The sequence below is a fragment of the Loxodonta africana genome, chromosome 9, assembly GCF_030014295.1.
Source record: "Loxodonta africana isolate mLoxAfr1 chromosome 9, mLoxAfr1.hap2, whole genome shotgun sequence".
NCBI classification, from domain to species: Eukaryota; Metazoa; Chordata; class Mammalia; order Proboscidea; family Elephantidae; genus Loxodonta; species Loxodonta africana.
Genome location: NC_087350.1, coordinates 51,141,866 through 51,165,328, shown reverse-complemented (window position 1 = coordinate 51,165,328; position 23,463 = coordinate 51,141,866). Strand labels below are relative to the sequence as shown.

Below are 23,463 nucleotides of genomic sequence, written 5' to 3'. Positions count from 1 at the left end.
GCACCCGGAGCAAAGCCCTGTAAACGCCGGGATATAATGGACAATAAAAGTCTCTGGAAAATAGTGACTCTCCCAAGACCGCTGTCATCCCTGCCACACGCCGCCTGCCAGAACCACAAGCCTCGTGATCCTGAAGCATGATCGTCATGTAAATGTATAAGGTCTCTCGCCAAACTCAGGCCGAAATTTATTTTATTGAGACAGTTGGAGGGAGGGAGAGGCTCAGGCTCATCATCCTGGTAGCTTTGTAAAATGCTTTGCCATCACTTCCCAGCTTCTGAGAGGCTGAAGCAGGAGACAGTGTGACCTCTTGCATCCTCCTAAAAGGGGGGCCCCCGGCAACCTCGAGGCCTCCAGTCATGTCCACGGGCCCAAGGGCCTGGTTGACCATCAGTCTGGGATCTCCTTGAGAGTGGGGACTGGCTTATTGTGAACAATGGGTTTGCAAAGTCGGCTGCCAGAAATACTTGTTGCAGGGATGTTGCTTTTGAATAGGAGTCATAATAGTAGTGGCAGCCACGTTTACTGAGCTCTTGTGTGCACCCGGGCCTTGATCATCCGGGCTGGCACTTTGCCTGCATTTTCTTACCGAGTCCTCACAATAGCCCCAGAACTGCAAAGAGGCGACCACGTGGCAGGACACAGACAGTGCAGGATTTGAACTTGGAGTTCTCAAACTCCAGAGTCTGTATCGAGCTGCCTCCTCACTGCTTGGCTCTTTATTCAAGGATCCAGTGCTGCTGCCTCCCCGAAGCCCCCTTGAATGCCCTATCTTGAAATTAATGGCTGCGTTCTCTGTGATTCTGCAACACAGTTGTATACTTTGACCTGTTTGTTTTTTTTTTTTTTTTTTTCTAGTTTGCTTCTTCCCTGAGGGGAAGAGCCCAGTCTGTATACTGCAGAGAGTATCCAAGCAAGGACTCAGGCCTGCATCCCACCCAAGCTCAGCCTTTCCCTGGTTGGGACTCCTTTAGAAAGTCATATAACCACTTTGAACCTCAGTTTTCTCATCTGTCAAATGGACATGCTGTCTGCCTTGCAGGGTTCTGTGAGCAGATGAACTGCCAATATCCCGGAAGGATGCGGCCCAGCACCTGGCATTTAGAGGGTGTTCTGTGAGTGACCTCCCCACATACAATGCCCCCTCAGTAAATATATGCTCCCTGGCTGCTTGTCTGGGAGGCATCTGAGCCATACCCCAGCGTGGCCATGGCTTGCTGTGAATGGGGAGGGCAGAGTGCAGGGAGACTGGAGGGTTCAAAAAGTATTTCCGGGGCAGAGCAGTTCCAGACTCGGGAGAACTGGATTTCCTCCCAGAAATGAGCCCATGATGAGATACAGTATCTTGGTTTCAGGGTGCCCTAGCTGGTCACAAATCCTCCATCAGCCTTATAAAAAGCATCACACAGGAAGGGCCCTCCTAGACTGTGGAATCCAACCCACCCGTGTTGTAGGTGGGGAAACTGAGGCTCAGAAACAGACTATGACTTGCCCAAGGTCTGTGAGTAACAACCACACGTTCGACAGCTCAGGGCAAAAATCACCCACACAGAATTAAAAGTGGCCACATGCTTCCCAGGCGTGACTCTGGTGGTTCAAGAGGGTCTGGTCGGGAAAGTGGCACAGGAAGGGGGACGCCAGGGTGTGGCCCCAGAAGCTGTGACTCTTGGCTGGCCTATAACACTGTGCGGGGTGCCAGAAGAGACACTGTCGCCCAACAGACCGAGCCATGCTCAGCCTCACTGAGATTTGCTGGAAGCCCGCGGTGACTCTCACGAAGCTCTGAGATTCCCACGGCCCTTCAAGAGGAACGTGCTGGAGCCTCCTCTGTAAATCAGGGTTGATGACGCCACCTAACAGGGCTGTGGCAGGTCATGGACCTATCGCCACCTCCTCCTTCTCCTCCAGGAGCACCACCCACATAGGGCCTGGGCCAGGAGTCCAGCCCTGCAATTCAGCCATCACAGCCACCGAGGGGGTTGGCACCTGGCATATGCCCGACAGTTGAGACAGGACGATGGGAAGGTGTGCTGGCAGGTGGCCAGGCTCCTGTGCCAGGATCTGGCTTGGTACATCCTCTGGGGCCTCAGCTGCCATATGCCTGTGTCAGTCCCACTGGTCACACTGCAGATGGGCACAGAGGGTGGTCTGCCCAGGGTAGAGGTGGCTCTTGTTCTGAAGGAGGAGGCAGGTGCTGGCCACAGAGAGCTCTTTTTAGGGAGTGGGGGCTGGGCCTGGCCTGGGGAGCCTTCCCACATGTGCCTCCCACATGCTCCTTCTTATGTCCAGCCAGACCCTCAGGCCTGTCCAGCCTCCACATTTTGACCCCATTGTGTCCTCTGCCAGAAGTCCCTTCTCCTCAGTCCAAATCCTGCCCATCCTTCGAGGCCATCTCATACTTTACCTGTTGCTGGAAGTTGTCTCAGACCTTGCTTGGCTGGGAGCAGGAGCCCAACAGTCCTTTTCTTAGGGGTTCTTTTCTGGCTTGGAGTCATCTGTTCTCTCCTGGGGATCCTATAAGAGCAGGGGTTTCATCTGAGTCAGCGTGGGTCCCCAGTTGTCAGCACAAGCCCTGCTTGGAGAAGGCACGTGTGGAAGGAAGGAAAGGCAGGACAGTCAGAATCCTTGGTTCATGGACCCAAGGTCTTGTTTTAGAGAGAGTAGGGCCTGAGTAAGAATGTGATAATAATGAAAATAACTACTGCATTGATTGGGTGTCTGTTAGCTGCCAGCACTTTTGAGTCATATAATGCCATGTAAGCCTCCAGCAGCCCAGGACAGTAAATACTATTCTCATGCCTGTTTTACATATGAGAACACTGGGGTACACACAGCTGAGGCGAGCTGGAGCCAGGACTTCAACCCAGGGCCACTACTTCCCAAGGCTCTCATCTCATGGTCAATAAACATCTTGGACCCAGCTTATATAGGAGAGGATAACCAGTTGCCGTTGAACCGACTTCAACTCGTGGCGACCTCATGTGTGTCAGAGTAGAACTGTGCTCCACAGAGTTTTTCAGTGGCTGATTTTTCAGCTGTAGATTGCCAGGCCTTTCTCTGAGTGGACTCGAACCTTCAACCTTTCAGTTAGCAGCTTAGTGCATTAATCGTTTGCACCACAGGTTAAGCTTTTACGAACAGCAGGAACGGGTGTTCTTCTTAGCATTTGCAGGACCCAGTGGAGATGGAGAACACAGCTGTCCCAGTGGAGAATGAACACATCTGTCTTGGAAGAAATACAGCCAGAATGCTCCTTAGAAGTGAGGCTGGCGGGACTTTGTCTCATGTGCTTTGGACATGTTATCAGGAGAGACCAATTCCTGGAGAAAGAAACCCTCTAAAGTAGAAGGTCAGCAAAAAAGAAGAGGACCCTCAACAAGACGGTTTGACACAGTGACTGCAACAATGGGCTGAAGCATGGCAGCAGCTCTGAGAATGGTACAGGACAGGGCAGCATTTCATTCTATTGTACGTAGGGTCACTATGAGTCAGAACCCACTCGAGGCACTTAACAAGTGGAGACGGGTAGAGATGGAGCACGAGAGACAAGAGAAAGGACCCCTCGTCCCCACAGAGCCCAGGCTGGCTTGATCCAGTGCCTGCTATCTGGCTGTGTCCTTGGTTCTAGGGTGGGGGACGAATAGAGCCTGGAGGGTAAATCCCTTCTCCTGAGCACTGTGGAGAGCATAGTGGGGGTAAGGAGGCCTGAGTCCCAGGCCAGGTACTGCCCTGCTGTGCCTGTGGCCTTGAGCAAGCCTCTTGCCCTCCTGCCTCCATTTCCTGGTGGGTGAAGCGGGGTAACAGGACTGGGAGATCCCAGAGTAGACTCTGTGTTCCCAGCTGCACTGGCTTGGAGCCACATACCCTTTCCAAGACTGTCTAGTGGCCACTGCCCTCAAAGTCCAGCCCCTGGTGAGCACTGGGCTCTGCGGCGACTGTGACAACTTCCATTCACCATGGAGGTGGCAGTGGAGCTATTTTTGGAGCAGTGCGTGGCTGGGGACTGGAGTCTTGCGTAGAGAAGTCCCGTACAGAGATGGGGGAGGAGAGCCTCTCTTCCTTCACCCACCCTGCAGAGGCTTCTCCTGTGGTGGCCATACCAAGAGGCCCCCCAGGTCCCGGGAGGCCCCCAGCACAGTGCATCGACCCTCAGTACCCAGCCGAGCAGACCTTTCCTGGAGCTTCTCAGGAGTATATCCCAAGGTACCTGGCACCTACCCTCCCTCTCGCTGTGGAGACCTGTTCACCTTTCCTGGTGTTTGCCCTCAGGGCTGTGCGACTTCCTGGGACTGGTCTCATGGGTGCACCTGGGCCAGGCTACACTTTTGCCACCACCACCCCATCCCCGGCCCGCTTGACCACCTACCTGCTTGGGGAGTGCTGCCAGTAGGGCCTCGCTATCAGGCTAGCATGACCTTTGCCACCACCCTGGTCATGGGGGGTTGGTGCAGACATCTGGTTTCACATACGTTACAGAGTAGAACTGAGCCATAGGGTTTTCTCAGCAGTAATCTTTACAGAAGCAGATCACCAGGCCTTTCTTCCATGGCAGTGCTAGATGGGTTCGAACCACTGACCTTTTAGTTAGTAGCCTAGAGCAAACCATTTGTGCCATGCAGAAACCTATGCTAAGGTTACCAGGGAAGCAGAAAAAGTAATTCCTATGTCTCTGGGGTGGGTTTGTATGGCCTGGGTTCCTTACTGATGTCTGGGCAGTGACTTCTCCATAGAACTTTCTCCCACCATGAAGATTCACTCCTTCAAACCTTTAAACAGGGGCAGGAGAGAAAATTAAGGGAGGCCATGAGAACCTCACCTGTATAGAGGCCGATAGGTAGGATTATAATTCTCTCTGGGGGCTGTTCCGCTGGGTTTCCACCCTCCACCATCAGCTGTGGCCATGTGTGAAACAGGTTTTGAGAGTAAGTTCTGCTCTGAACACCCATGCCCTCCCTTAAACCCCAACGCTCCCCAGTGGCCCTGGGGGCAAGCTGGCCAGGAGCCCCAAGCTTCTCACATCTGCCTCTGGTCAGCAGCCATTTACCTGGCCCTACCTCCCTTTGCCACCCACTGGGGCCATGGAGGTAAGTGGTTTGCTCTCTGCCCTCAAGGAACTCTCCCTATTGAGGGAGAGGAAGATATGGACAGGAAAATACATGGCCAGGCAGTGATACATCAAAGAGGGGAATCAGGGCTGTGGAAGGTTAGTGACTGACTGCCCCAGGCAGTCAAGGCTGCCTGGAGGAGGTGCCTTGTGTTGGGGGCAGAGAGGTTTGCCGGGAGGTAGTTCATTCCAGGAAGGGGGAGCAGAGTGTGGCCAAGACCTGGAGGAGAGAAGTTCATCTCCCTGGAGGGAAGGCAGGGGCCCTTGGCATGGCAAAGGGCCTGCCTAGGGGGTCTGAGGCTCCAAGCGGAGTGAGAGCCGAGCTTCCCCTCCTCCATGGGGTCTCTGTGGGGTGTTCGTGGATCACCCCAGGCAAATGGGATTATGTCCAGGCTTTGGAGATACTCACATTTGGCCCCACCACATACTGGGCTATGTGAGCCAGGCAAGTCACTGTACTTCTCTGCACCTCGGGTTCCTCTTCTATAACATTGGGGGAGTGGGGGTGGAGGGGTTACAGGTGTCATGGCAATGATTTGGTGTAAAGCCCTGGCACAGAGGAATCACTCAGCAGGTCTCAGCTTCATCTCTGAGCGGACAGTGTGGGTTGGAACTGGATGAGGCCATCTTGCCAGATTTCTGGAGCCAGGGGACGTCCAAGGACAGAAACCAAATTTGTTGTTGCTGCATCAACTGAGAGATAAAACATTTAAGGCTCCTACATTTTTTTTCCTTCCAGAATCGGGTTCTATTACCTGAGAAGGAGGAAGTGAAAGGCCATCGGGGCCGCCTCATTTTAAACAAGACTCTTAGAAGCCCTGCCTGTGAGGTGCAGTTTGTTTGGAATTGCATGGTGATTTTTGTCTGAGCTCTGACCGTGGGGATTCTAAGCTTGAAGGCAGAGGTTTCTCAGTTGGGGTTCCAGAGACGAAAGGGGCCCTCTTTCACAGATTGGTCAGCTGTGTATCCAAACAACCCCCCCACCCGGGTGCCCTGGGCCAGGCACTGGAGATTTAGAGATGCCAGCGGAGTTCAGTCCCCACCTTTACATGCTGGCAGAGGAAGAGACAATGACAGTGCTCCCAACAGCCTGACTTTAGGGAGAAACTTGCGTGGATGCCATGAGGTGGGGAGAGGAGGGTCCTTGGTATTGCCTGACACCCACTGTGTGCCCACGGAATCCTCCTAGCCCCCTGCAAGGTGAGGACATTGAGGCCCAGGAAAGGCATAGGACTTCCCAAGATACCACAATAAGTGCCAGCCAAAATAGGTCCTGGTCCTTGGAGAGCAATGGGGCTTGGCCCAGTGAGAGGTCCTGGGTGGGTGGGTGTTCCAGGCTGCATGTGGAAAGGCCTGAGGTGGCGGTGGGGAGGCAGGTTCTGTGTCCTGGGGAAGCGCAGGCTCTCCCCTAGTGCCTCTTGGGGGGGTGCTCTTCTCCAGTGGGCTGCAGGGTGGGGCCAGGGGAGGTGGGGAAATACAGGAGGGCAGGCCAGTGCCAGGTAGGAAGAGGCTGGAACCTCCTGCTTAGAAGCAGAGATCTTCTCCAGTAGAGCTTCAGCAGGGAGTGGTGGTTCATATCTGTGTCAGGTAAACCTGTCTTGTGCTGGGCTGGAGGGGACATGGCGGCTAGGAAAGCAGGGATGAGGATTGCAGGGACCCCACAGAGAGCAGGCGAGGCCAGGGCAAGGGCAGGGGCTCTGGGGAGGACGGAGATGTACTTGGGGGAAGAATCAGCAGGACTCGATAAAGACCAGGTGTAAGCCGAGAGGGAGGGTGAGGAGTCTGGGGGTGAGCCTGGGTTCCTGCTTGGTCCCCAGGTAGGCAGGGAAGCTGACCCCATCATGGAGATTGGAACTCAGGCAGGGAGTCAAGCTCAGGATGAGTTGGGTCAGCAGTGCCTCTGGTTGTTGACAGCCTGGGTCTAGAGCTCCAGAGAGAGGTTCCAGGCTGGAGAGGGAAGATGAGGGCAGAGGTGGGTGAAGAGAGCTGAGTTGGAAGGGAAAGATGAGAGTGGGAGAGGGATGCCAGGGAGGTGAGTTAGGTGGGCGGAAGGCCTGATGCCCATGCGGGCATTGTGCTGTGGTGGCCTGTGAGCTGGATGGGCACGCCATCACCCCCACCTGCCGACCCCCAGTTTCTGCAGGCCCACCTGTGGGAAGACCTGCTGCCCTGAGGAAGAGAGGACCGTTTGGGAGCCTCTCTGTGCTTTACCAAGCTTCCACTGGCTGTGGAACCATGGAATCTGGGTGGGGGGCACAGGACTAGTCAAAAATCAGACACCATCTGTGGTTGATCCCTGCTGGCTTGCTAGGCCCCCATGACTCTGGCCTGAGGTCTGGCTGCTTCCTGTCAAGTGATGACAGGGCAATGTCTGCTTGTCCCAAGACCTAGCAAGAAGTGGGTCTGGAGTGGGGGCGGGACACAGCACCAGACCCATACCTCTGGGCCAGAATTCACCCATTCATTCCCTCTTCCAAGGCAGAATGAGCTGGCGCTGTCTGACAGACTTGGTTACAAGTGTCAGTCCTCCCTGTCACCTGCTGCATGGCCTTGAGCCCATCACTTTAACCCCTCTGAACTGTGGTTTCCTCCTCTGCACAATGGGATTATAGTGGCCCCTGCCCAGGGTGACTATAAGGTTGAACAAGATGCTGTATGTACAGCATTTGGCCATGCATAGTACATGCCCTGTTACTGATAGGGCTGTTTTTATTTCTCACCACCCTGTCCACCAGCCAGTCTGTGTGGGTGGAACACCCTTTCTGCCTCAGGCCTTGTGCTGGGGCACTAAGTCAGTTTTCTTTCTCTAGTTACTCATGGTCTTACTAGTCTGCAAAGCACGGTCATATGGAAGCTCTCACCACTGTGGAAACTTATTTTGACAAGTTTCTCCTCAGAGCCTCGGTTTCCTCATCTGCAAAGTGGGGGTGATGGCACCACTTGGGTGTCTTGGGAGGTATCAAATTACCCAGCTCTTGGGAGGTGTTTGATGTAGATGTTGGCTGATGTTGAACCTGGTCCGGCTGGGCACTGGGAGTGGTTGTGCCCTCCTGCTGGGCCTCAGGTCTCCACCTGGGGGGTGTTGGGCAGTACTGGCCTGTGGTACCATTCCAGGCTGGTTGAAGACTCCGGGCAGTGGGCTCCACCAGGGCTTCTGCTGCCAGCTCAGTTGTTCTTTAGGAGCCGGCTGGGTGAGCAGAAATAGCCCCCTGGTGCCTGGCACTGGTGTTGGGTTATTCAGTCACCGGAGGAGGAAAGAACCTGTGTGTGTATGACATTGTGAAGCCACAAGATGATTTCCTTCTTTGGGAGAACAACTTGTGAAGCCATTCATTAAGCTGGAGCAACTAAGAAGGAACTTTCCCAGAGAAACTGGCCTGGAGTACTATATCCTCTTGAAGCTGAGCTGCCCAAGGCTGTCTCTGTGGTTCTCCCAAGGCCTTGGCAGAACCTGTTGGCCCAGGAGCCACACAGGCCTTCACCAACCCCCGCCCCCAAAATGAGGGGCAATGATGCCTCTGCCTCAGTGGATGGACTGAGAGTATGCCTGGGCTCCAAGCTTTGTGGACATCAGGTGAATCCTGACCATACATGTGCATGTACACACACACAAACACATGCACACATGTGCAGAAAATACACCAGGCAGGACACAGTCCTTGTTACCAAAGCAGGATTTTGGTGTAAGACGAGATGTAAATAGGTACTGCCCCCGCACAGTATGCGAATACACCTCCTTACAACACGTTGGCCAGAGCCTTCCTGAGCCTTCCCAGTGTCTGGGAGTCTTCTTTCACTGGGAGGGTCTCCTTGAGCTGTTGGCCCCCTGAGGCATGACAGTTGGCAAGGGAAAAGGAGCGGCACGACTTCCCACTAGATGAAGTTTCAAGAGATTGGGAGGGAAGGCTCAGGCAACAGCCTCGGTCAGAAAGCCCACTTGGAACCACAGATCCCAGCCCAGTTCAGCAGCTGATTCCTTCCTGGGAGCATCTGCATTAAATCCGAGCCCCTGTGTCTCCCTAAGCTCACATCCCACATTAGTAAGAGCCTTGGCGAGGGGCAGGGCAGGGAGGAGCAAATCAGAGGGCTTTGCATAAGAAGCCACAGTGCAGGAAGTGATGAGAAAGGTGTTTGCTCAGAGCGATCCCAAGAGGCCAGGTGAGGTGGTAGGTGGAGCAGGCGCTCTGAGAACTGACAGCTCCTGCTCTATTGCATACCAGCTGTGTGACCCTGGCAAGTCCCTTCCTATCTCTGAACCTCAGTTCCAGCATTGGTCACATGGAGGTGATCATTCCTCCCTAATACCGTAAGAAATAACCCATAAACCCATTGCTGTCAAGTCAATTCTGACTCATAGCAACCCTATAGGACACAGTAGAACTGCTCCACAGAGTTTCGAAGGAGCGCCTGGTAGATTCGAACTGCTGACCTTTTGGTTCGCAGCCGTAGCTCTTAACGACTACGACACCAGGGTTTCCACCCTAAGAAATAGATCTCATTAAACGCCCCATTTTCCAGATTAGGAAACTGAGTTGCAACATGATTAAATGAAACCAGGCCAGGAGTTGAACCCAGGCAGTCTGGCTCCCGAGCTCCTCCTGATACAGTTCCTGGTCACCTGGCAGACATGTACATGTGGTGGCGCGTAGTTGCTGTTCACACCAAAATTGGAAATCCAGGTTGGGAAACAGCGCTGTGTCTCCACAGTGCCTTGGGAATGCAAGGCCTATGTTCCCTCCAGAAGAAAGGCCCTCTTTGAGGTGGCGTTCGATGTGGGCCTGTGGCTCCGGGTCTTGCATTCCACAAATATTTGGCCCCTGACTTGGGACTGGCAGCCACTGCTTCATTGTTCTTCAACCTAGCAGGAGCCAAGGGATCCCAGGGTCAGGCAGCAACCCCAGTTACCCAGAGGTGTCTGCCAGCATGTGCTGAGAGTCTTTAGCCTGCTGTCCAGGTTGCTTCCCTCCAAATCCCTTTGCCTTGGTCTTCCTGCATCGGAAGGCCCTAAAAAGCAGATTGTGGCAGGAATTTTCGCAGTTGGAGGGATGAGTTTCGGTTGGGTCATGGAGAAACAGGAATACAGATTCCCTAACACCTGACACTGTGGAGCACACCAGGAGGCAGTAGCTGTCTTGGAAAGAGCGGGGGTCAGTGAGACCTGGGTTCTGATCCCCCTTCTGCAGCTTACTAGCTATGTGACATTGAGTCTCCTGTTCCTGAACCTCAGTTTCCCCATCTGTAAAATGAGACTACCGGCAGCCTGAGGATGAACAGAAAAGACCTGGCCCATCAGAAGTGTGCAGAGGACCCCCTGCCTGCCCGCTGTCTTTCCTCCCGTCCTCCATTCCCTTTATACATGGTCCTCTCTGGCACTTGGTAGGCAGTGACTTGTGGAGCCATCCTGGGCTGCCTGTCTCCTGGACAAAGGCCTCTGTTTTTACTGGGAAGCTTGGTACAGCAGGTTCCACTTGGTTCTGGACTGATCAGCTCTTAGTAACAGTAACTTACCAGACCATCAACCTGGTCATGTCTCAGAGGGCAAAGTCTCTGGGGGGCTTCTGCCCATGGGAACCCTGTACGGGGAAATGACCCCTCATGGCCTGCCAGCCCTGGGATCGCTCCTCCACATTCAGCACAGGCCCTGGTCTTGAGTGGAGAAAGGGCTTGTTCTATGGGAGAACCGCCTAGATAGGAAGATGCTGGTGGCCAGCATGTGTATTGCTGCGTAAGAACTTTTGAGGAGTGGAGTACGGTGGTTATGGGCAAAGATGTCATAGGTCCAAGTCCTGGCTCCACTGCCTAGAATCTGTGTACCTGGGTAAATCTCTTAACTTCCCTGTGCCTCAGTTTCCTCATCTATAAAATGGGGGACAACAGTAGGCCCTGTCTCATGGAGATGTTGTTAAAATGGGATGGGCTAACACAGGTAATGTGTTTAGAGCAGGGCCTAGCATAATAAGGGAACGATGATTGTTAGCTGCTATTATCATTATAATTGCTATTATTTCTGATGGAGCCTGGGCTCCCCTCACGATGCTCCTGGAGACCCCACCCGAGACCGCAGAGTGAGTTACTGAGAGCACTCAGACTGCTGCCTCTGGGTGCAGATGTTGGGCGACCTGGCTAATGCCACATGGGGAAGGTGAGGGACCACGTTTGTAAACACCTGCTAGGTCTCTGCCCAGTGAGACTTGCCCAAGGTCCCAGCGGGTGAGTGACAGGGTCCAGATTCAAACCCAGGCCCACTGGTCCCATAGCCCCTGGGACTTGGAGGCTAAGTAAGGTGGGGTGAGGAAGGAGGGATTCAGAGATGGACGCTGCCTCAGTTTCTAGTATGTGGGATGCCTGTGAGCCAGTGGGCAGATGGAGTAAGTAGTGTATGACTGCCACTCGGAGCCATGTGGGCCGAGTCTGGTGCCTTCTGAGATAAAGGTGGAAACTTTCTGCTGAAGACAGTTCTCCAGCCTTTCCCTGGAGGTCTACCTAAGGGCAGAGGACAGTGAACGTGTCACCCCAAGGGGTCTGGGATGCAGCCGGAAGCTGTCACAAAGCCTGCAGGAGTCTCCAGTTTTATCTTAAAATTCATGCACATCTTACATTCTGCTCCCTCTCTCATCCGGCCTGTCGTGTACACATTCCCTCCTGAGTAACAGCATGCCTCGGGAAGCTGCTCCATGTTTCTTTGTTTATCCTGGGGTTTTCTAACCCCAGGTCCCTGGCTGTGTCAGCCTCAGGGGTGTGTTCCAGTGCACAAGCACAGCCACAAATGGTGGGGATGCAGAGGGAGCTGTGGTCCCATCTGTATGACAGAAAGGTGGCCTCAGTCACCCATGTGGACGAGTAGGCTTGGTGGGGAGAGGCCCTGGTGCCAGGGGTCCCAGTGGTGGGAAGTGAGCAGGGGTGGATCAACCAGTAAGCAAGGTATGTACAGGCTTACTTACTAATCTGTAGGGCACAATTTCACATGGGTTTTACCACATCAAAAAAATTGTGCAGTACAGATTAGTGAATAAGCACAAGTAAGCCCGTGTGTGCATTGTTTATTGGGTAATCCCTTCCTGGAGACGAGGTCTGCAGTGAGGCAGAGGTGGGGTATGGGGAAGAGAGGCCTGCGAACCACAGCCCATAATGCCCCTCCACGGGGCACTGACTTGAGATAATGCCCATGTCTCTGACTGGTTTCCTTAAGAGAAATATATTCACAGAGAAAGCAAGAGATCTGTTTGTCTACAAACATCAGGATGCGCCATATAAAACTGCCATGTTTGTGGATCTGAACTGGTTGAGTTTTGGCAATTTCAGACGGCTCAAGCAGCCTCTCCTGAGGCGGCTGCCTGGTGGACCTCTCATCCAGCGCCGTCTCCTGCTGCCCTGCGTTGAGTGCATCCTGCGTCTATGGTATCTGCTCCCCGATGCCCTCACTTTCTGCCATTTGACGTGTGTTCTGGAGAGTGGTTTTACCCTCAAAACAGCTGGTGAGAGGGGAGCTGGGTCTGCCCCATGGACACAGAGAAGAACGAGCTCTGGACACCAGCATTCAGGTTCTAGGAGACTTGGTGCCTTCATGCTAAGCTGGGGAGACCGAGGGTCAAGCTCAGTGGGCGTCCTTGGTAGACATCCTTTCCACGCAGGAGATCAGGTTCAATTCCTGGCCGTCGAACCTCATGCAGAGTGCAGAGCCAACAGTCTGTTAGTGGAGGCTTGTATGTTGCTATGATGTTGAACAGGTTTTAGCGGAGCTTCCAGACTAAGACAAACAATCAACCAGTGGAAACCCTTTTGGCTCACAATGATACTGTCCACAGCCTATCACAGGGATGGTGCAGGACTGGGCAGTGTTTTGGTCCGTTGTACATGGTGTCACCGTGAGTTGTAGGCAACTCTTGGGCAGCTAACAGTAAACAACAAAGGGTTGCGGGGGGTGTTGGACATCAAGAGATGTGAGGATGGGGCTGTGGAAAGAGCGGGCACATGTGGGGGACATCCAGCACCTGCCTCGTCAGTGGGGAGACCGCCAGGCCAGTAGATATTTTCCCTCCTCAGAGCCTGTTTTCTCCTCTATCCACTGGTGATAATCACAGCTACCTAGTCAGGACAGCATAATGAGAGAAAGTCTGTCCCTTAGGGCTGAGCCCTCACTTTGGGGCCAGACTGTGTCCTCTTCCTTCCCCACCTCTGCTCAGATTTCCCATCGAGAGCTCAGGTCCGAGGACCAGCTGCGGGGTCGGCATGGATCCCCCATAGGACTACCCTGTGGAAGAGGCTCCCGGCTCAGCTCCTCCCAGGCCCTCTGCAGGGCCCTTCAGCCCACACCCGTCTCATCTCTCCCCAGAGTCTAAGGCTCAAAACTGTCCCAGCCCCCATCTTCACCGCCAGCTGGTGAAAGACTGCTGCCAGGCCAGAGGGCAGAGCCTGCAGTGATTCCAGAGCCCAGCTCAAACCGTGTCCTCCGGTGCCCTGTCCTCCTGCCTGGACCTCCCAGCCACACTTACTCTGTGAAATGGGGTATATTCATTTTCTATGGCTGCTGTAACAAATTACCACAAATTCTGGGGCTTAAAACAACAACTTATTATTTTACAGTTCTATTGGTTAGAAGTCCACCACAAACACCGCTAGGCTAAAATTAAGGTGTCAGTAGGGCTGTATTCCATTTTGGAGGCTCTAGGGGAGAATCTATTTCCTTGACTTTTCCAGCTTCTAGAAGCTACCTGCATTCCTTGGCTTGTGGCCCCATCCTCTTTCTTCAAAGCTAGCAATGGCGAGTCAAGTCCTTCTCACATCCCATCACACTGACTTCCTCTCCTGTCTCCCCCTTGCACTTTTAAGGACCCTTATTGGACCTACCCTGATAAATCCAGGACAGTCTCAGTATTATAAGGTCAGCTGATTGGCAGCCTTAATTCCATCTACGGTTCTCATTTCCCTGCGCCATATAACCTAACGTACTCACAGGTTCCAGGGATTAGGACATGAATATCTTTGGAGTCCCATAATAACATCTGCCTCGTGCTATGGGTAAAGCATATGCCTGGCTCAGTAAATACCACAGCTGTGGTGAAGTGGTTAACAACAAAGACTGTGGAGCCAGCTTGCTGGGGTTGGGATCCAGTTCCTCCTGCAGTCTCAGGCAGGTTACCTAACCTCTTTGTGCCTAGGTGTCCTCGTCTATGAAATCCAGAGAATGAAAACACTACTGCCTCCTGGGTGAGGATGAACTGAGTCAATCGTGTAAAGTATGCAGAGCAGTACGTAACACACTGCAGCAGTGTATCAGTATTATCAGTGAGGGTCACGGTCATGGTCAGGGTGGCTAAGCTCACAGCAGATGCTGGGCTGTGACTGGCAGTAGTGCTCCAAGCGCTGTCGGCCCGTTTGTCCCCACTGTTAACCAGCTCCCAGCTGGGGAGGCTTGGGTTGTAGCTGGGGCTTCCTCTGGCAAGGAGATAGTGTGAAAGACCACAGCCTTTGGCATCAGGCTTGTGTTCAAGTCCTAGCCCTGTCACTTTTGAACTGGGTGACCATGAGCAAGTCACTTGGCTGTTCTGTACCTCAGCTCGCACATCTATAAAATGGGGCAAGTGAAAATGCTCGGAGAAGATGGAACGGCATGTGTATAAGAATGCTCTCATTCTCTGTTGCAGCCTGTGCCCTCGTGAAGCTGGCATGCAGGATGGCAGGACAGCCCAGCCCCATTCCGCATGGAGGGAGCCCAAACAACCTCTGCCACAGTCCAGGGCCTGCACACCCTTCCGACCCACAGGTAAGCCCTTTTCCTTTGTCTGCAGTGTATTGAAGAATCTCTGAGGAATATAGATCCCCAAGGTTGCTTTCTATAAGTTCCCATTCACTGGAGGAAGCCCCTTGGCAGCCTGCAAAGCTTTTTCTTGGTTGCTTCCAGTGATGGGGAGCTCATTACCTCATCGAATGAATTCTTTATTTAATTCAACACCGCTCACAGAAGCCTCCTCTGTGGCAGACTCAAGGCAGGGCATTTCCATGTGAACAGCATAGCTTTATTTCAGAGGGACTGGTGCAGGTTAGAGGGACACTGAGCTGGCTCTGAGCACCCAGAGGAGAGAGTAAGGGATTTGGGGGAAGGCAGAGAGTGGGGTTGGGGGCATATTCACTGGCAGAAAGTTCTTTACATTGAGACAAAGTTAGCCCCCTCTTTGGTCTTAACTGCATCTGTTCCCCTTCAGCCTCTATCTAGAACCAGGAGAGCCTCGAGGAACAGTGGTTTCGCCATGCCTGCCTCACCCTCTCCGTAGGTACCTCGGAGAGCCAGGCAATCTTCTGCAGCTTTTCTGAAAGTGCCTTCTGGGTTTCTGAGCCACTTCAAATGCCCTCCCATGCTTTTGCACATGCTGTTCCTTGGACCTGGAATACCCCTGCCTCACTCCTCCTCCAAGTCTCAGCTCAAATGCCGCTGCTTTGAGGAGTTTTCCCATCCCACTTCTACTTCCTGCCAGTTGAGAGGCCACCTATGTGCTGCCACCACATCTGTGTGCCCCTAGCTCATGGCCATGATCACATCACACGGGGGCATTTGTTTCTGATTGGCCTCACTTCCCAGATAGAGAACTCCTCTGGGGTGGTGCTTGCACTGGACACACCAGGCCCAGGCCACGCACAGAGGAATGAGTCCCTAAATGCTTGCAAACCTAACGAACCACAGACACGTGTAGAGCACCTTCCTGGGACACGGTTGTGTGTGAGGCAGCCGCAGGCCTGCTCTCAGGGAGCACGTAGCCTTGCACGAGATAAAGATAAGAGACAGGGTAGAAGGAGAAGCTCAGGGGTCTGTTGAGCCACAACTAGGCACTGGGTCCAAACTAGGTGAACCAGGAGGGCTTACTGGAGGAAGCGGCAGGCAAAGGCTGGAGGAGCCAGAGAGCTGGGCTGGGGAGCTCAACCGGAGCCAGATGCTGTAGGGTCCTTTGGGCCTATCAGCCTGAAGTGTATGAAAAGTAATTGTCCAGAGTGAGTTTTTTGTCTCAGGGCTGTGAATTCCAGGTCAGAGGGAAGTCTCAGAGAACCACCTTCCTGGGCTATGGAAGGCTTGCCAAGGCTCTTAACTCCTTAGTTCCAGTTCAAGGACTTCAGGTTGAGTGGTATTTGACTTGTTCGGGCAGGACTGCCACATACAGTTGTATAGGTTATGCACTGCACAAAGGTGCCTGTCCAAGGAAGCAGGTGGTTCTGAAATCTTCCTTCCATACTTTCACCAAACTGTGCTCCCTGGGACAGGGCTGCGTCAGCCCAGGGGAAAGGGCACCTTTGCTGATTCTACACAGAGGCACCATATGAGCTAGTGAACACTGTGTGTCTACGTGTTCATGCTCAGGCAACCACACGGAGGCCTCATGGGCACCTATACTATTCATAATACTCCATTTCCATTCCTGGTCAGGAGGCAGGGCCCTTTTGATAGGTGGAATTTGGGAAGGTAGATCCCAGAAAGCTGGGAAGCCCGTGGACACTATTGGTCCAGAGTCCACTAGGACATCAAGCTGATGGCTGGGGGCAGTGGGGCCTCCTTGGGTAATGTAGCAATTTGTCATATTAAGTCATTCACTAACAATTGAATCCCCCTTGATTAATCTCTCAGAATTAGCCAGTTGCATTTCGAGCAATTAGGGTTAATTACAGCCTCATTTGGCAGAGGAGAGAGCCCCGTAATTATTTCACAAACAAGGCTAGGAAGCAGTGGGGTGCGCCGGCAGCAACGTCCACAGCGTCTCGTCGCACATGTTGGAAGGGGTAATGACATAGTTAAGTGTAATTAGATACAATTACTCGGCGTTGGGCTGCTCCCAGCAGCGGCTGTTGGGCAAAGATGCCCCCAGCCCCGCCAGCATCTGGCTGGGTTTGTATAATAGGGGTCCAGAGCAGCGTTTGCTCTGGGACCGCTCCAGGTTGGGGCAGGGAATGGAGGACGGTTAGGCACTTTCTCACTCCTGCTTTCATGAAGCACCAGTATTTAAACGCCATCTGGGGAGACATCATGGGCCTGTTTCAGGACATAGAAATGCCTCGAATTGACAGCAGAGGTACTTTCTTTATGACAGGAGGCACTGATGTTTCCTAGAACCACCCTAAGAAGCAGGGCCAGGCTTCATGGACAGCAAGAGTGCTTTGATATGGCCCAGGCTGGGTTCAGTTCCCGACTACACCCCTCACTAGCCAGATGACCTCTCTGAGCCTCAGTTTCCTCATCTGTAAAGTGGGAATAATACAGGTACCTCTATCATGAGGTGAACATGAGGACTAAGTGAAATGATACAGTTTAAACATCCAACATGGTGTCTAATGTCGTGGGTATTGAGGAAATGACGTGCCATTGATCTTATATTTTTTAATTCTGTTTCTCATTTTCATTTTCACAGCAAAAGACCCCAGAGCTGGATAATACCCCCAGTGTAGGAAGATGATTTAGCAAACACTCGAATTGTGGGTTTTGTTAACCATCTATGCCCAAGGCTAGTGGTTTGTTCATTTCAGGAAGCTTTCCAGCCTTGAGAGTTGTCAGCACATGAAAATATATTTGTTGAACTCGGCAGAATCATATGCGAAATTCAGATATACTTGGAAAAGCTGAAAATGCTTGTTCTTATTGAAGTTTTTAATGAATGAGTGAGTGAAATTGAGAAAAGGAGCTTAAAGGGCCCCATATTTTATAATTTTACCAATTTGCTGGAGACCATTTTCATCAGGAATGAAACACAGGCTTGTCTGACTTGCTAAGAACCACGTGTATTTCCAAGAAGGAAAAAGGTGTCCTTGCCTGCGAAAGCCCCAGCTAATGTGTCTTCCATCTGGAAAGTCTTTGCAAACCTGCTTGCGACCTGCCAAGTTCGGTTATATTCGGGCACTATTTTGAGAGAGGAATGCGCATAACTTTGCAGGGGGTGGGGGCAGCTGTTGCTGTATGAGGCCTGCATGGTACAGGCTAAAATCTTTACGAAAATCTTCCCAGAGAGATGATGAAGTTGGATAAGTGTTAATGAGCAAAAATTAAAAGAAACCCGGTGCTGTCAAGCCAGTTTCGACTCTCAGTGACCCCATGTGGGTCAGAGTAGATACGTGCTCCATAGTGTTTTCGGTGGCTGATTTTGTAGAAGTAGATTGCCAGGGCTTTCTTCGGAGGCACCTCTGGGTGGACTCGAACTACCAGCCTTCCAGTAACCAGCCTAGTGGATCCTTTGCACCACCCAGGAACTCCAGCCAAAGACTAACATCATGAAAATTCAAGAAATTCTTGCCAAGTGTTGTAAATTTAGCAATTATCTGACCTGGTACCTGGGGCTTGCCCTCTGGGAGGCTGGTGGTCTGCCAGGGAGCCCTCCGTGTAGATAGACAAAGATGGCACAGAGAGATGGAAGCCACGTCAGAGGGACAGACAGAGGATTTCGGAACCACAGGGAATGGAGCGGCCAGTTCCGCCCGGGGCGTGGGGACGCGGGCAGGGAAGCTCTAGAAAGATGCCATGTGGGCTGACAGGTGATCAGGAGTTTGGGCAGGACAGGGTGAGGAGGGTGTTCCCGAAGGTGCACAGCCAGCTGGGTTAGGTAAGGTAGAAGAGTGGCTGGTGTTATGACAAGCCTTGAATCCTGCTAGATCATTTGGCATTGAATCTGTAGCTAATGGGGAGCCCACCACGGGTTTTAAGTTGACAAGGGACACACTTGGGTTTGGGTTTTAAAAAGATCACTGTTACCAATACCAGTTGCCATCTAGTCAATTCCGACTCACGGCGACCTCGTGTGGTGCAGAGTAGAACTGCACGCCATGGGGTTTTCAAGGCTGGGATCCTTCAGAAGCAGATCTCTACCAGGTCTTTCTTCTGAGGTACCTCCGAGTGGGTTTGAACTGCCAATCTTTCGGTTAGTAGTCGAGCGCTTAACTGTTTGCACCACCCAGGAACACCTAAGATCACCTTTAGCCAGGGAGAAAGGTGAACAGGAGGAAGTGAGAAGGTGGCTGCAATCACCCCAAGTAAGATGCCGCCTCAGTCTGAAATGAATCTCCAGCTGTCAGGCTGAACACAGGGAGGAAAGGTCCAGAAACTTCCCCAGGGAAGAATCAACTGCACTTGGTAATTGAAGGAGTGAGGGAGAGGGAGACATCAAGGATGCATCCACCTTCCGGCTTGGTGTCTAGATCTCTTCATGGTTTTCACCCTTCGAGCCTTTGCTTGTTGGCCATTAGAGCTTGTACCAGATTCTCTCATCCGTGTGTTTAAGCTCGATTTTCTCTGAGGTTTTCCTGGGGGAGCCACTACAATCTAGATTATTTTAGGTTTTGTTGTCAGGCATCTTCCATGCTCTGGGAGTCTTGCCGCCAGTTCCCATGAGCGGATGGCCCATCCAGCCGAGTGTATACTTAGGAGTTGAGACCATGGTGGTGATGGCTGATGGCTGTGATAAGCATATGATGCCTGGCATTTATCTCATTTGGTCCTCCTGCCAGCTCCCAGAAGGAGCTCTTATTCCCTCTGCTTGCAGGTGAGAAGACTGAGATGAGGAACTTGCCCATTTTGCACTTGAGTCAGGATTTGTGTAAGTCATTGTGGCTGCATAGGTCCCTGGGTGGTACAAGCAGTTTGCACTCAACTACTAACCAAAAGGTTGGTGGTTCGAACCCACCCAGTAGCACTGCAGAAGAAGGACCTGGTGATCCACATCTATAAAATTACTGTTAAGAAAATCTTACGGAACTCAGCGTCTCTGTAACACGTTAGGATCACCATGAGTCAGAATCGACTCCACAGCTACAGGCTTGGTGTTGGTTTTTTTTGTGTGTGTGTGGCTGCATAGTCTGGCTTCTTGTGTTTAGGTCTGTGAGAGTGCAGTTTGAGTCTTGGTTTAAAATTAGCCGAATCAGGAGGAGCCGAGCAGGGCTGGTCTCATAAGAGTCTGACAATGTGGACTGTTTGTAAAGTATGCCCTTCTCTCGCGCACACAGATTTAAAACATATCGCTGTATACACGTACGCTTAATCCATTCTAAGTTCCCTACACACGGTGTCAGATGTCTTGAAAGGTGAAAGTCGTTTACAGGAAATGTCATCCCGATGAAGTGTGCTTTTTAAAATCATAGAAACGGTTGCCTTAAAATTAATGATGCATTGCAAATATCAGAGAGAAAAAGCCCCATCCAGTGTAAAGATGATTAAAATTCAGGTCAGAAGTCTGACTTAGTCAGGCTAAATTTTTTAATGAGATTTCAGAAAATTAATTGGGCGAATGCATTTTTCTTCTTTGAACATATAATTTTATGCTTCTTTTTTTTTTTTTTTTTTTAAGGATTTGTCGATGGCTGAGGCTTCTTGTAGTTCAAATGTTTTACACTCAAATTACTGCAGTATGGGGGGTGTTTGTGGCCTAATTTGATCTGACTCGAGAAGGGAGACTGGATTTCTCTGAGCCTTTTGCAAGGGAGGGAGTGTCGTGGTGTGGTCCAAGACCTCCTGGGTATGCCCCGCCTTGGTCTGAGAAGGCTAGTGGCATTTTTGGGGGGAGTGTGGGACTGGGGACAGAGGTAGCTTAAAGGCCTTGGCTGTCTCCACAGCCTCTTGTTTTGCCAGACTCCTCCTGCTGTCCAGAGGCTCCTCCTCTCTCTGAAACCCTGTGTGTCATCCCTGGGGAAGCCCAGACCTTCAGCCCTCAGGCCCACTGCAGAGGGTAGAAGGGGTGCTACAGGGCCAGCGTCCCTGTCTTCTCCTTCCAGCCTCCTGGCCTGATCACCTCTACCTTGGAGGGGGAGATGGAGAACTAAGGGGCTCAAACACCCTGGGGAAGGGGGACGAGGAGTCAGATATGGCCTCGTGGTGGACAGTCATTCCCATAGCACAGCCCCTAGGAAGGGAACCTGAGGTGGACCCACTGTCTAGCACTCTCCCCTGACGTGCAGTCCTGGATAGCCTGTGCAGGTGACGTTGATAGGAATAAGATAGATGACATAATGATGATAGCCATAATAATAAAGCCAGCACTGCCATAATAATAGGTAAATAGTAATAAGAAAGATGATATCATAAAGATAGTAATAAGATAAATGATGATGGAGCCATAGGATGCAACTCCTGTGCACAAGTGCAAGTCCACCCCATGGCTATACTGCGTTCCCTGAGGTTACTACCAACCCCTTCTGGTCAGCAGACCTTTGATAGGGGTGAGAACGATGAGGGTGGTATTAGCAGCAGCTGAGAATTCCCTGAGCTTTTTCCCTGGGTGGGCCAGGCACTGCGCCAGGCTGGGCACTGTGCACACCTGTCTCGACTCATCCCCAGACCTCTAGGAAGTAGTTGCCGTTGTTATACCCATTCTACAGACACACCATGCTGATTCCAATAATAACTAAGATATTGTGTTCTGAGACCTTTCATTCATTAACTTATTTAGCCACCCACCCCCAGCAACGCTCTGAAGGGGTTACTATCATTGTCTCCATTGTACAGATGAGGAACCCGAGGCTCAGAAAGGCTTGCCCAAGGCCCATAGCCAGGAAGTGGTGGGGCCAGGATTTAAACCCAAGCCTCTAGGCCCCAGTGTCTTAACTCGTGGAGCCAGAGCAGTGGTTACCGTTTGCTGACTGTGCCCCAGGGCTTGTGTTTATTTTCCCCAGGAGCCAGCACACGGGTCTCGGAATAGCAGGGGACAGTAAGCATTAAAATTAGTTGAATAGTTTTCTGACGGGTGATCAGTGTGGTAGATCATTAGTTAATTATTATTATTGGGTTCACCGTTGCAAGAGCTGTTCTGGGGCCCGCCCTGCCGTGGGAGCTTTGGGATGTGTATCTTATTGAACCCTGAGATCCCTGCAGTGATGCCAGCCCATGTTCGCCCTGCAATTTAAAGCTTCACGGACCCTTTTCACCAACATTGTATCATGGGATCCTCAGAGAAATCCTGGGTGCCCGTGTTACTAACGTCCCTATGTTACAGACAATGGGCCCAGGCTCACTTGGCTGCAAGGCAGAACGTGCCGTGCCAAGGGCTGACCCAGGAGGAGAGGGAGACCTGGCCTTTGAGGGCAATCACTTTTCCCTTTTCTGCTCAGAGCCCTGAGTTGAATCGGGGCCAGGACTCTGCTGGCTCAGGTGGCTGTGACCAGGAGTCCCTGTGTCCCGCGGTACCCTCTCCTGACCAGCATGACCCCCCTGGGGACAGGGCCTCACCCCAACCCCTGCGAGGGCAGTGGTTGCCTCTGGAGCCTGCCTGATGCCCAGACGCAGACCTGACCTCGTGCATGCATTGCTGCTACCCCATAACCTGCCCCTACCACAGAGGCTCCTTCCTTTAATTAGGTCGAATAGGTTATGACAGGAAATGCAAATCTGGGTCATTGCATATGCAGATGTGCAGCTGGAGTCGCAGGATATTGGCTGTGATGTCACCCACATCAATGAGCAGCTTTGGCCCCATCCCCCATCATGGAGCTGGGCGGAGGCCTCCCGGGCACATCCCTGGGGTGGGAGGTGAGTGGTAGGGACTCTGGCCAACCCACTCCAAAGACCCTTGAAGGTCACATCCTTCAAGCCCTTCACTGCACAAGGGGGAAAACTGAGGCACTGAGAGGGCCAGGGCCCCACCCCGCGTCACCTTGTAACACAGCTGTGTGGTTAGGAGCTGGGACTCTAGATGGGACAGAGTTCAAGTCCCAGCTCCCCCCTCAACTAGCCAGGTGACCTGTGCCTCAGTTTGTTTATTTAAAATGGGATTAGTAGCCCTTGCTTTACAAGGCTGTTAGGAGATTTAAGTCATAAAATCTAAGTAGCTAGTCTAGTGACTGACACATAATAGGTGCCTACTACATAGCACCGTGTTGTTATTTTCATGAGTATCTCTGATTCTTCCATGTGCCAAGAAAGGAGCCTTGGCTTTTTGTGAGGGCGTGAGATTCTGGCTACATTTAGAGGCCGCTGCGGCTGGACCTCAGAGTCCCACTGCACATCAGGCTGTTCTGAGTGCCTTCTTTCGTACCATTCAACCAACACTGCCTGAGCAGTGCAGTGAGGGGACGTAGAGGGCACTAAGACAGGGGCCCTGTGGTCTCAGGCCAGGTGGACACAGGCCCCTGGCTCAGGTAGCTGAAAGAAACACATCTGGAGCAGGAAGTAGCAGGCCTTGCTAGTTCTGGGGCCTTGGAGGAAAAGCAGAATCTGAACTGGGAGGCTACCAGGTAGAGAGTGAAGGGCTTAGGCTTCGTATTCCCCAGTCCCGGGTTCAGATCCCAGCTCTGCCAATTCTCACTGCAGGATCTGGAGCAAGTCACTGCCCCCATCTCTGGGCCTGGGTTTCCTTCTGAGGACTCCACGAGATGGTGTTTGGAAAGGGTATGCACAGTGCCTGGCA

At 52.3% G+C, this 23,463-nt stretch overlaps 1 protein-coding gene across 7 annotated transcripts in view; it reads left to right on the top strand.

Moving 5' to 3' along the window:
* The window catches only part of NEK6 (NIMA related kinase 6), an 87,652-nt gene that overhangs the window by 30,484 nt on the left and 33,705 nt on the right, over nt 1–23,463 (top strand). For 6 of the 7 annotated variants that reach the window (XM_010587636.3, XM_010587635.3, XM_023544932.2 and 3 more), the window contains one exon: nt 14,749–14,867. In XM_010587636.3, coding sequence (XP_010585938.1) covers nt 14,778–14,867 — 90 coding nt within the window. In that variant the 5' untranslated portion in view covers nt 14,749–14,777. Of the gene's footprint in view, nt 1–14,334; nt 14,353–14,748; nt 14,868–23,463 lie in introns of those variants that run through there. The other variant, XM_064291449.1, reaches the window with a different exon arrangement.